The sequence below is a fragment of the Lepus europaeus genome, chromosome 3 (assembly GCF_033115175.1).
Source record: "Lepus europaeus isolate LE1 chromosome 3, mLepTim1.pri, whole genome shotgun sequence".
NCBI classification, from domain to species: Eukaryota; Metazoa; Chordata; class Mammalia; order Lagomorpha; family Leporidae; genus Lepus; species Lepus europaeus.
Window position 1 is genome coordinate 17,933,921 of NC_084829.1, and position 13,280 is coordinate 17,947,200.

Sequence of the window (13,280 nt, forward strand, 5' to 3'; positions counted from 1 at the left end):
AAGCTGACCAAAGGACTATATTAATAATTCCAATTCAAGGTTTTAAGAAACGCTGAGTGTTCAGCAACCAAAGATAAATCTGGCTGTATGGCCTACATCTTCTCATTGATATCACAGTGCATATGGAAAAACTCAATCTGAAACTCAGATGAGAACAAGATTATCTGTGACCTGGTACGTAGGTTTAAGTATCGAGTTCCTATGGCTTTTGTACCACAAACTGGGTAGCTTAAAACAATAAAAATGTATCATCTTGCAGTTCTTGAAGATGGAACCCTGAGATCAAGGTGGGGTGGGGCTGTGGTCCCTCTGCAATTGCCAGGGAAGGTCTGTGCCAGGCCTTTCTCCTGGTTTCTGTAGCCTTAGACACTGTTGAGTTGTAGATAGCCATCTCCACCCTGTGCCTCTTCACACAGCATCCTCCCTGCTGCACATCTCTGTGTTCAAGCTTTTTTTTTCTTTTTTTCTTTCTTTCATGTGAGGACACCAGTCATATTGCATCAGAACCCACACTCCTGATCTCATTGTAACTTGAATAACCTCCATAAACATCCGATTTCCACATAAGGCTGCATTCTGAAGTACTGGGGGTTAGGTCTCTCTAACATGTCTTTTTTCAGGGGAACACAATTCAATTCATGTCAAGTATTGCTATGTTAAAAGTCAAACTTTTCATAATGTAAATCATTGATAATGATTTTATATATTTTTCTAACATCAATATGCAAATGATTTGATTTTATATTGATAGTATTGACAGAAAAGAAAAAATTCAGAATGTCTTGTAAGTATGATAATTTAGAGCTGGTTTTCAACTTATATAATGTTCTTTGGAATTCAATGTTAATATTGATGAGTCGATTCAAAAGTTAGTGAAATTACTAAACTTGGGTAGACAAAGTTTTGCAACTAATGTTTTTGCTTCAAAGTCAAATCAATTATTCCAAAAGAATGAGCCAGCTTTGTTGATGTGCACTTGAATATTACATGAAAGTGAGTTTTTGCTATTTTTGCTACTGGAAAACTTTTAAATATGTTGGAACAACTGGGGCATGTGAATCTACTTTTTGATCTATTATTTTATGAAATCTAAATACACATCAAATATTTTTGATGCAAATTTATATCTGAATTGAGATATACTGCATATTGAAAATACACATTGGTTTCCAAGGACTTGGTATACAAAATAGAATGCACAATTTCTCCCTAAAGTTTTAAAGAAAATGACACAGAAAATGATATATATTTATCATGTGCATGTGAGTGTTCTGAAGTATATAAAGATTGTGGAATGACTAAATTTAGCTAACATACACCTTACCTCATGTTGCTGTTTTGTGATGGGAACACACAATATCCACTCTCTTAGCATCACAGACCTATCAATAAAGTAAAACTATCACTCAGCTATGTGGAACTTCCAGGAACTTTATTTTTTGGGTACTTGAAGGTGGTGCTACGTAGCAGAGTTTTCAATGCAGCCATGCTTTATGTCTCTACACATGAAGCTTTTATGATTTTGGTAGAATTGGCTTCTCAGAAAGAATGTTAGGGTATAATTTATCTTTGGTCCTACAGGATCATCATTTCAAAGTCTCTGAATCTGGTGTAACAATCTGACATCCCCCACAGTTCGTGAAGGAGGCTACAGCATCACACAATATTGTCTGCTGAACAGTTTGCTTCTGCACCCAATAGCTCTGGGCACTGTCGGTTCAGTCTATTCACAACAGTGTTGCCTGAGGACCACCACATTGCTCCTTACTGTAGCAAACCTGTACAAGCAGCCTCTTCCTCCTTTTCAATTTTCTGATCCCCTAAGGAATTAAAAGCAAGCGTCCGTTTCTCGTGTCAGGTTAGAGTTCTCTGTGAGCCAGGCTCTGAGCAGCTCTGCTGAGGAAGGGCTATGAGGCACTTACTTCATGGACCGAACTCAAGCTGATGAGCTTCATTTGTGGATTATCTTGTATGGTGACTGTGCAGAGGCCTGTCCGTTTTAAGTATTCCTTTATTATGTCCTCTCCAACCACGCTCCAGGTGCTTAAAATGGTCTTGTGCTTCTCGGCAGTGGAGTCATTAAACATTCACCTAACGTGTTAAAAACAATTTTCAGATATCTTTTTTTTTTTCTCTGAGTAAATTTCAGCTTTGAAGTACAGCATTAATGATTCAGGGCAAAATATGGAAAACAAACAAAAAAAACTTTTAAAAAAACGTTAGATCATTGAGATGATTGAGTATTTCAGCTATTTTATGAAATCAGGGTAGTGTCGGGGTAGTGGCATTGGATCATGTTCTCAAAGATAAGCCATTGCATTGCAATCTGCATCCCAACATGAAAAACACAAATTCCAGCTCTGATGAAGGCAAACACAGTGAATCTTTCTAGTCTCCCTCACTGATGGCAGCTCAAAACACTGCACAGTGTACATGGAGCAACTACCCAAGGACTGTGGACCACGGATGCTAGCAGGCAAGCAGATGAAGGAAAGAAAAGAGAACTGAGTTCAAGGAGCAGCGAACCAGCAGCAACACGACCACTTTCAGAATCCCGGTGTCCGCCTGCCTGCTCTCAGTGGTAGCCTGAAGCTGGCCTGGCACAGCGGCTGAGGCAGGAGGAGCCCAAGAGAAGAGGAGCCTTCCGGTGCTGGTCTGGAGAGAGGGAGTCCTGTGCATCGGGAAGGAAGAGAAATCTTCTGGGCTGCTTTGGTTTTCTGTCTGGTTTTTGTTCTGCATGAAAATGGTGAAAACTCTGAAAACAGAACTGACCTTGGACCGACCTTCCCACACAGGGTGGAAAGAAGTTTGCAGCATGAACCGAAAATGACGGAGTCTGGGTGATGTCCTGAAGAGGAAGTTGAGGTTTTTGTTTTAGCAGACAGAGTTGCATAAGATAATATTCAAAGTGGCCGGGATAAAATCCAAAAACCATTCAACAAAACGAGGAAAATCCCAATATCGTGTAATGGAAAAAACAACAGCTGTTAAAGCTGTGAAGACAAGGCTGGAGAACCTCTTGGGAAGCCAGAAGTGAAGCCTCGATTATGGTCACGCTCCAATGGCAAAGTTCTTGAAATGAATGCAAATGCAGACAGTCACAGCAAAGGGAGAAGAGACAAAGAACCAAATGGGGATTTCAGAGCCGAAAAATACACAAACCGCAACAAAAAAATGCAATGGAGAGACTCAGATTCATAATGGAATTGAAAAAGGAAAGAGTGGGTGAACTTGAGGATAGATCATTAGAAATTCCTGAATTTATGACCAACAAGAGGAGAAAAAGTAGGAACACAGCTATAAGTGTGTAGCATAATACTTAAAGGTTTAATAATCATGACGTTGGAATCTCAGAGGAAAAACGGCACGAAGAAATAATGGCCGACCAAGCTTAAGTACCATAAACTTAGATTCTAGAAACACAGAAAACACTAAATGGGGAAAACGCAAACAAATTGCTACCTCAGTACCTCAAGATGTACTGAAAACTAAAGATAAAAATAATCTTCAAATCAGCCAGATAAAAGGAATCCATTGCATACAGGTTACAAGCCAATAAGTGGATTTCTGGTCAGAAACCCTGCAGACTGGCTATTGTCAGGGGTTAGGGGCTGAGGGAGCATTTGACCACAAAGTGGGGAACCTGAGGAAGTTTTGGGGGTGCTGAATGTTCTTAATACTGACTGTGGTGGTGGTTATATGAATCTATACATTCCGTCTATACATAAAACTCATGGAACCATACCCTCTCAAAAATAGTAAAATATTGAAGAACAAAAAAGGCAAACAGACTTTTCTTTTTTAAGATTTATTTATTTATTTGAAAGGCAGAGTTACAGAGAGGCAGAAGGAGAGAAGTCTTCTGTCTGCTGGTTCACTCCCAGGATGACCACAACGGCCGGAGCTGCACCAATCCAGAGCCAGGAGCCAGGAACCAGGAGCTTCTTCTGGGTTTCCCACACGGGTGCAGGGAGCACCTGAGTCTCTCCATTGCATTTTTTTGTTGCGGTTTGTGTATTTTTCGGCTCTGAAATCCCCATTTGGTTCTTTGTCTCTTCTCCCTTTGCTGTGACTGTCTGCATTTGCATTCATTTCAAGAATATGACTTGGGCCATATTCTGCTTTCCCAGGCCACGGCAGAGAGCTGGATCAGAAGTGGAGCAGCTGGGACTCGAACCAGCGCCCATATGGGATGCCAGCACTGCAGGTGGCGGCTTTACACCAAAAAACCCACTACGCTGCAGTGCCGGCCCCCAGACTTATTCTTAAACACCTTAAGGCCTTGGTAGTTAAAGCCAGTATGTTTAAATTGTATATACATCTTATAGATTTAACTATCTCATGTAACAATATATACTCTATATGTATTCGTTTTATAATATTTGGAGGGGCCGGCATGGTGGCATGGTGGCATGGTGGGTAAAGCTGCCGCCTGCAGTGCCAGCATCCCATATGGGCACTGGTTCGAGTCCCAGCTGTTCCACTTCTGATCTAGCTCTCTGCTGTTGCCTGGGAAAGCAGTAGAAGATGACTCAAGTCCTTGGGCCCCTGCACTTGTGTGGGAGACCTGGAGGAGGCTCCTGGCTCCTGGCTTTGAACTGGCGCAGCTCCGGCCATTGTGATCAACTAGGGAGTGAACCAGTGGATGGAAGACCTCTCTCTGTGTAACTCTGTATAACTCTTTCAAATAAATAAATATTTAAAAAAAAATTGGAGCAGCATTTTACCAATTCAAATGTTATAATCTTAGATATTTAACCTGCACTTTTATGAGGTTCTGCTAATTACATATAGAGTCTATTTGGTCCTAAGCAAATACAGTGACTCAGCCCTCCTCCTATAATGTTCTGAGCAAGTGCCACCAGCTTCACAAACAGCCCCTGGATGATGCCGTCACTGGAAATGTTTTGTGAGCACAGGGCAGGAGCTGCCGAAGCGCAGACAGGGAACACGTCAAAAACATGATGAGCTCCTCTGAATGTATTGAGTCATAAAGAACCCAGTCCTTGAGGTCAATGTCCATGACAAAAGCCCGTGACGAGCCGGCGCCGCAGCTCACTAGGCTAATCCTCCGCCTTGCGGCGCCGGCACACTGGGTTCTAGTCCCGGTTGGGGCACTGATCCTGTCCCGGTTGCCCCTCTTCCAGGCCAGCTCTCTGCTGTGGCCAGGGAGTGCAGTGGAGGATGGCCCAAGTGCTTGGGCCCTGCACCCCATGGGAGACCAGGAGAAGCACCTGGCTCCTGCCATCGGAACAGCGCGGTGCGCCGGCCGCAGCGCGCTACCGCGGCGGCTATTGGAGGGTGAACCAACGGCAAAGGAAGACCTTTCTCTCTGTCTCTCTCTCTCACTGTCCACTCTGCCTGTCAAAAATTAAAAAAAAAAAAAAAAGCCCGTGACGTTCTGCTAATTATGGAGAGAGGCACAGAAGGGGGTGGGGGTGGGGGGGCAGTGCCCAGAGAATGTAGGTTCTGGCTCAAGCACGATTTATTACGTCCAATTACGTGATTTCTCTGGACTGTCGGGTCCTGTCCCTCTGAGGTTCTCGGCTCTTCCACAAGATGGCTACACTGTGTGTACTTGTTCTGTGTGGCTGCTTCCTGGGGCTCTCCTTGTTCACATTCTCTGGCTGTCTCGTAGCTTCCAAGCTGTGTCAGAAAGATTGGCCTAAGGTTAAAAACGTACTTCCATCCGTGCTGCTCCTTACTCCTCCATTTATTGTTCACCCAGTGTTGCTGTGCTGGGCCCTGGGGCCCTGGAATGAGATGATTGTCCTCAGAGCTGAGGTCCCCTGGAAGATGAGTGTAACACAGAACAGTGTTCGCGTGGGCAGGGGGCTGCCTATGGGGCTCAGGCTGTGAATGAGCAGGGACTGACAAGGACATGAAGACTCACATGGGGGCACAGGGCAGATGAGGAGGCCGTGTGGCTGAGTGTGGTCCTGAAGGGAAGCACAGGCTGATAAAGAGCCTGGTGAACACAGGGGGTGTCAACAGATACGCCCCAGGGAGGCTGAAGTGTCTGTGCAGTGGGAGGGGAAAGAGGGTGTTGATCCTGGCAGGGTGCGAGCATCAAGATAACCCAGGAAGGGAGGATGACTGGGGTGGAGAGCGAGAATTTAGGCTGAAGAAATGCGCAGTACCCTGGACTGCAAGGACTTGGAAGTGCGAGGGCGCTGGCATTGCAGGGCAGTGGGTTAAGCCACTGTGGTGACACTGGCATCCTATACTGGAGTACCCACTTGGTTCTCAGCCACCCTGCTTCCGATCCAGCTTCCTGCTAGTGCTCTAGGTAAGGCTGTGGAAGATGGCTCAAGTGTTTGGGTCCCTGTCACCCATGTGGGTGGGAGAACTGGATGGTGCTCCTGGGTGGGGTGCCTTTTAAATAAATCTTTAAAAAAAAGTGGAGGTGCCAGGAAGGTCACTTGACCATGTAATGAGATGCTGCCATTCTCAGTCATTAAAAGCCACATTCTCTAATCACTGGCAAGTGTTGACCTCAGCACCTGCAGGGCCTCTCAGAGGATGGCATCCAGATATTGGTTTCATTATGTTTTTAGAGGCAAAAGGAGGCATTAAGGAGTGATGATGGAACTTTGTGAACAACACGTTGGATTCAGGAAGAGTAATGGATAATAGTGGGATTTGTAAGGGGAGATCGAGGCAGGGAGACCAGTTCGTGAAGCATTTTAAGACTAAAGGTAGCAAGAAGACAGGACAAAGAGGTGGCAAGTTTTAAAGACTGCAGTATAGGCAGGAAGGGATGAGCTAATGGTCTCCGTGGGTGCAGGGAGATGTCCTCATTAGCACCTAGAAACTGGTCCTCAGATAAGAGAGTAATTTACCTTCATGCTGTAGGAATACAAATGCTGGCATTATGTTTTCTGTGTCTAACTTGCTGAAAACATCAAGTCTCACCACGTTGTAGCTCAAGAGACTAATGTTCCCTTTAGCAGTACTGTCTGCTATAGCAGGTGAATCTCAGTAGCAAATCCTTTCTCTGGTTCTCCATTTTTCTCTCCTATTCCACCACCCAAGCCTTCCAGTATGATATTGAAACCAGAGAGTTACAGCTTTTGAGAAAGACTGGTTTGGAATTGGATTTGGGAAGTAGCCAGCTCTGATTAATAGCGCAATTAAAAACTCAGGATGGGTTACAACTGAGTGTGTGTGTGCATGCATACTTTTGTAGCAGGTGGATGTTTAATGGGTTTGAATGCAAAATCCGCCACAGTGTTTACTCCCAAAGAGGGAGAGAGGTCCCTCCTGTGGCTCCCATGTAGGCCAAGCCTCTGACTTCCTGTGTCCTGAGAACTGGTGTAGGACTGGCTACGGGCAAGTCACTGATCGCTCTTAGCCTTAGTTTCTTTCTCTGTAAAAGGAGCATAATAATAGTAGTTGTCTTTGGGGGCACTGTGAAGAGAAAAATCAAATAATTCATATTAAGCACTTACCATAACACATGTAAAAAATCAGTTAATATATTTAATTAAACACAAGAATGCATACTTCCTGCCTGTTTATTATAGGCTTAGATATACAAATTCAACTCCCAATATCATGTGTTTATACTTAAAAATGAAATATAAGCATGACTTCTTTGACCAATAATTCTTCCACTAGGGTCATTAGTCCAAGTATAGCCCTAATTTTTCTGTGGAGAGAGTACAGGGGGATGGGAAAATGTGAAAGTAGAGAAAACAGAGAAGTTCTGTCATTGTACTAATCAGACCGTGCATCTGCGAGTAAGCTTTCTTATGTGGAGATACTCTTGTTTCCCAGGTACATTAAGGAAACAAACATCAAAAACGACCCAAATGAACTCAACAATCTCATCAAGAAAAAGTCTGATGTGGTGACGTGGACCCCACGACCTGGCGCCGTCCTTGATCTGGGAAGGGTGCTAAAGGACCCAACAGACAGGTTTGCCTTGAATGTTGATAGAGAGCGATAATGCTTTTGAGTTTTTCCAATGGTGGGAGAAAGTAAAGGGCATTCCTTGGTTTCACGCTAGCTCCCTATTTTGTGGTAGTTTTTGTCGACTAGCTCATATATAATAAGATCTATGGATCACTTCTATTTTTTCCTGAATTAGGAGTTATGGGTAAAGGGTCTTATTTTTTTAAGATTTATTTTGAATTAGTTGAAATGCATAGTTTTAGAGAGAGGGAGAGACAGAACACTTCCATCCACTGGTTCGCTCCCCAAATGTTCACAACAGCCGGGGTTGGGCCAGGCTGAAGCTAGGAGCCTGGAACTTCATCCAGGTCTCCCACGTGCAAATAGGAGCCCAAGCACTTGGGCCATCTTCCACTGCTTTCCCAGGCACATTAGCAGAGAGGTGGATTGAAAATGGAGTGGCTGGGAATCCAACTGGTGGGCATTGTAGGTGGTGACTTTACCCACTGCACCACAATGCTGGCACTTATAGGTCACTAGTTCACTTCTTTTTTTCTTTTAGGGTTTGTTTATTTGAAAGTCAGAATTACAGAGATGAGGGGGATCAGAGAGAGAGAGAGACAGATCTTCCATCCACTGGTTCACTCCCCAGATGGCTCCAATGGCCAGGGCTGGGCCAGGCCAAAGCCCGGAGCCTGGACAGTCATCGGGTTCTCCACATGACTTCAGGAGCCCAGGCACTTGGGGATCCTCCAGTGCTTTCCCAAGTGCAGCAACAGGGAGCTGGATCAGAAATAGAACATCCGGGGTTGGAGCGGTGCCCATGTGGGGTGCCAGTGTTGTAGGTGGCAGCTTAGCATGCTCCACCACAACACTTGCTCTGTAGATAACTTCTTTTTTAAAAAAAAAATGTTTATTTATTCGAGAGATAAAATGGGGGAGACAGAGACAGAGAAAAAGGTCTTCCACCTGCTGGTTCACTCCCCAGATGGCCACAACAGCCAGGGCTGGGCCCATCTGAAGCCAGGAGTTTCTTCTGGGTCTCCCGTACAGATGCAGGGGCCCGAGCACTTGGGCCACATAGGTAACTTATTAATATACATCACATCCTATTCCATCCCCAAGACTCAAGATTCTGTGTTGCATGCAGTGATTCTAACTTCACATGGATGAACAGAACTCTAGGATCGCTAGAGAACTTCATTGCCCAGATTGCTGCCTGGGTACAAAGAAAAAATGGCCTGTATCTCTCAGTTGAGTCTTGCTTGGTACAAGTAAAACTAACGTGTGTGAAAGACTAAAATTTCTATTTCAAAGAGAGGCTAAAGTCATTCACATATTCAACAAGTGTTTATTAAGCTCCTGCTTAGTGCTGGTTTCTGTTTCCAACTAAAGGTGGTGGGGCAGGACTGTGCAGATACCCACAGAGTCAAGTGGGACCAGATCCATTCAACATTCCCATGAGTAAGTTAGTTGGACCCAAAGCATCCACATAAGTAGCACTGAAGTTTTTTTAACCCAGACCTGAAATTTGCCCTTTGTAAGAAGTCTGTCTGTGCAACTCATCACACTAGATCACTAACAGGTGCATCTCTGGTTTAGATTAAGGGGGTGGTGCTGAGACATTTCCCTGGGACCCTGGGAGTCATTTGAGCAGCATCAAAGCCACTCGTCTGGTTGGCTTTTGCCATTTAAATGCTAGAGAGTGCCTTCATATTCTGTTACTTCCCTCTTTCCTGTTCTCTCATCTGTGATTTAAGCAAGGGCATCATCGAGCCTCCAGAGGGGACAAAAATCTACAAGGATTCCTGGGACTTTGGACCATATTTGAACATCTTGAATGCTGCTGTAGAAGATGAAATCTTCCTTCATTCATCCTGGATAAAAGAATACTTCACTTGGGCTGGCTTTAAGGATTATAACCTGGTGGTCAGGGTATGTTATCACATATTACTTGGTTTTACTATCTTGTATTATGGAAACATGTGAAAACTTCTCTTTTTCCCCATAGGTATTCATTAAGCCTTCCAAGTGCCTAAGAGATCATATTTGACAATGGGATCAATGATCCCTCCTTGAAAATTTAGGGATCATCCTGAAATCCAGCACAATTTTTCTCCTAGGGTTTCTTTTATCTGCTAGCACCTCTTCTGTTGGCGTGGATTTGTGGGTGTGGCCAGAATGGCTGTTTAAACAGCAGGGCTGGAAGGTGGGATCTATCCATAGAAGCAGGTGCCCGTATCTTCAGCAATAGGACTGAGAGGTGCTTAAACCAAGAGGCAGGCTTGGACCAGAGGCATAAACCAGCCCCAACACATATTCACAGAGCCATGAGCTGAGAGAGTTCAGTTGCAATCTGAACTCCAACCCTGGAGGCATATCAAAAGCAAAGTAAGCACAAGCAGACAGGAAGTGCGAGAAAAGACGGGGCCTGAACTGGGCTAGTTGTAACTGCAGAGTTGGTAGGTGACCAGCCAGCCCTGCTTACGTACCTCAAAGGCCTGAGGATGCACAGGAGAAGCAGGGTTTAGGGATGGTCAGGAATAGACACACACGCTCTGAGTGCTGGCACCCTTGGGAGAGAAACCCTCTCCAAGTTAACCTTCCAACCCCTGAGCGTTAATCCAGGCAACACACGCCACGCTCAAAAGCAGTGATACCCAAAACCTTCCTGAGGGTCAGTGCCAGTCTGTGATAAAATTTTTGCTGGTCAATAATAAAATAAGTATGAGTGAGGGTAGGTGTGTCGGGACAAAGGGATCCACTCTCTTTTCTTGAGATGCGTTATTATTCCAGGATTAGATCTCTCCTATTTTTGAGGCATTGAAGCATTCTTCTAGTGAGATAAAAGCATAGAAGATGTAAGATTTTTTTTAAAGATTTATTTATTTATTTATTTGAAAGAGTTACACAGAGAGAGAAGGAGAGGCAGAGAGAGGGAGGGAGAGAGAGAGAGATCTTCTATCCACTGGCTCACTCCCCAGATGGCCACATGGCTACAGCTGAGTCTTTCCAAAACCAGAAGCCAGGAACTTCGTCTGGGTCTCCCACATGGGTGCAGGGACCCAAGGACTTGGGTCATCCTCTACCGCTTTCTCAGGCCATAGCAGAGAGCTGGATTGGAAGTAGAGCAGTAGGTGCTGGCACTGCAAGTGGTGGCTTTACCCACTACACCACAGCGTCAGCCCCAGATTTTTTTTAACAGTCTTTGTTTAGTTAAATTAAATGTTGGTCCCTATATTAACTCCCAGATATTTTTTAGGAAATGGTCTTTGAAATCCAAAGACCTGGGAAATACTGGTCTATATTACATTTTCAGGTAGACAATTAGTAGGAAAATGAGAAAAACTTCTAGAATTTTCAATGAAACTGTATTTACCTGCTATATGGTAGCATTTCAGAAAATTCATGGAAAATGGAAATAAAAGATTTTGAAGTAAAGCATTTTTAAATCTGCATAGTTTTTAATTTTAGTTTTTAAATTTTAATTGTTTTTAACAGATTCAATGTGGTTTGTAGATATGATTCTTTTTTTTAACTTTTATTTAATGAATATAAATTTCCAATGTACAGCTTATGGATTACAATGGCTTCCCCCTTCCATAACTTCCCTCCCACCCGCAACCCTCCCCTCTCCTGCTCCCTCTCCCCTTTCATTCACATCAAGATTCATTTTCATTTCTCTTTATATACAGAAGATCGATTTAGTATATATTAAGGAAAGATTTCAACAGTTTGCACCCACATAGAAACACAAAGTGAAACATACTGTTTGAGTACTAGCTATAGCATTAAATCACAATGTATAGCACATTAAGGACAGAGATCCCACATGAGGAGCAAGGGCACAGTGACTCCTGTTGTTGACCCAACAAATTGACACTCTAGTTTATGGCGCCAGTAACCACCCTAGGCTCTCATCATGAGTTGCCAAGGCTATGGAAGCCTTCCAAGTTCGCTGACTCTGATCATATTTAGACGAGGTCATAAAAGACAGGGTGAGGATAGTAACCAATGATCCTAAGAGTGGCATTAACCAGGTCTGAACAATTATACAGCATTAAGTGGGGAAGAGGACCATCAGTACACACAGGTTGGGAGTAGAGCCATTGGTGGTAGAGTAGAGGTTATGATTACGAAGGAATGAGGCCCAAGTGCGCTAGACAGGGTCTAGAACAAAGGACAGAGTCATTATTAGAGGAGCTAAGAAAGGCGCTGTCTAAGCTACAATTAAGTTTTCTGATTGAGAGGCAAATAGAACCTGACAGAAGGGGCTTGATAATAATCTGGTGGGCTTTAGGCCTTGTGAGTTAAGAGGCCCAGACCTATCTATCTCTTCACATGGGGTATATCCTAAGGGAGGTGTGAACCTTCTAGGGGAAGGAACTCTGTTGACTTTCATTACTTAACTGGCCTGGGAGGAGAGCTGGCCAGGTAAAGGCAGATGACATCTCTAACAAGAAATTTACAGTTCTGCCTGCAATGTTGCTGACCCTACTTGGCCGTCCCCTCAGCTGCAGTGGTCACTTTGGAAGTTGGGCTGAGTGAAGGGCTTTTCAGCTTGGAGCCAATAGGATCTGTGGCTCTGACCTGGGCATCCTTCGACTCCAGGGCAGGTCCATTTCCAGTGATCCAACTCTTGGCAGAGATGCCAGGGCTCTTCACAAGTTGACTTCTGCTGAAGCCCAGGCTTACCACATTGAAAGCCACTGCAGTGGACTGGCCTGTTGGGTCTCCTTGAGGGCAGATCACTGTACAGATCAGCCATTAATAGGCCTGCCACCCATTGCTTCTGATGCCTAGCTTTCTTTTCCTCCTGGTTTGTGTTAAAGCAGACCAGAGGATGCAAGTCAAGGGAGTGCCCAAGTCCCATCTCTTATCTTCGGTGGCCTGCACTACAAGTCTATAGTCACAGGCATGTTCTGTAGTAGTTTTTCTAAGGTAGACAATGCCCATGAGGAATATTATATTCTCACTTAAAAACTTTCTTTCCCTTTGGTCTGAAAGGGAGGTTTTTTCTACTTACTGTATACTTCGCTGATGGTGAAGTAAATCTAATATGAGATTATAATTTAAGCTCTTATTTTGGTTATGCTATTACAGAAAAATGTTAGCCATCTCTTTTATAAGGTCTAAAGATTAAATTGTGCATCCTACAAATTCCTTCATAATAGAATTAGTTTCCTACCTTGAGGAGAATAGAGAAATGAAAGAAAGAACAAGTTGGGCTTAGGATAGAGAAATGAGGGAGCAAGTCCTAGATCGCTTGCTGACAATAGCAATATCACATGAATACTTAGCAAACAGTTTCAACCATTAGATAACAACTTAAGAAAACATTTACCAGAAGGTCCAATGCCTTCTATAGATTTTAAGAATCATGT

General features: G+C 43.9%; 1 protein-coding gene across 1 annotated transcript in view; it reads left to right on the top strand.

The window, feature by feature from the left end:
* LOC133756430 (cytidine monophosphate-N-acetylneuraminic acid hydroxylase) overlaps positions 1-13,280 on the top strand; it is a 107,247-nt gene that overhangs the window by 77,765 nt on the left and 16,202 nt on the right. The window contains exons 10-11 of the mRNA XM_062187123.1: positions 7,780-7,920; positions 9,657-9,831. Of these exons, the coding sequence (XP_062043107.1) occupies positions 7,780-7,920; positions 9,657-9,831 (316 nt within the window). The remainder of the gene's footprint in view (positions 1-7,779; positions 7,921-9,656; positions 9,832-13,280) is intronic.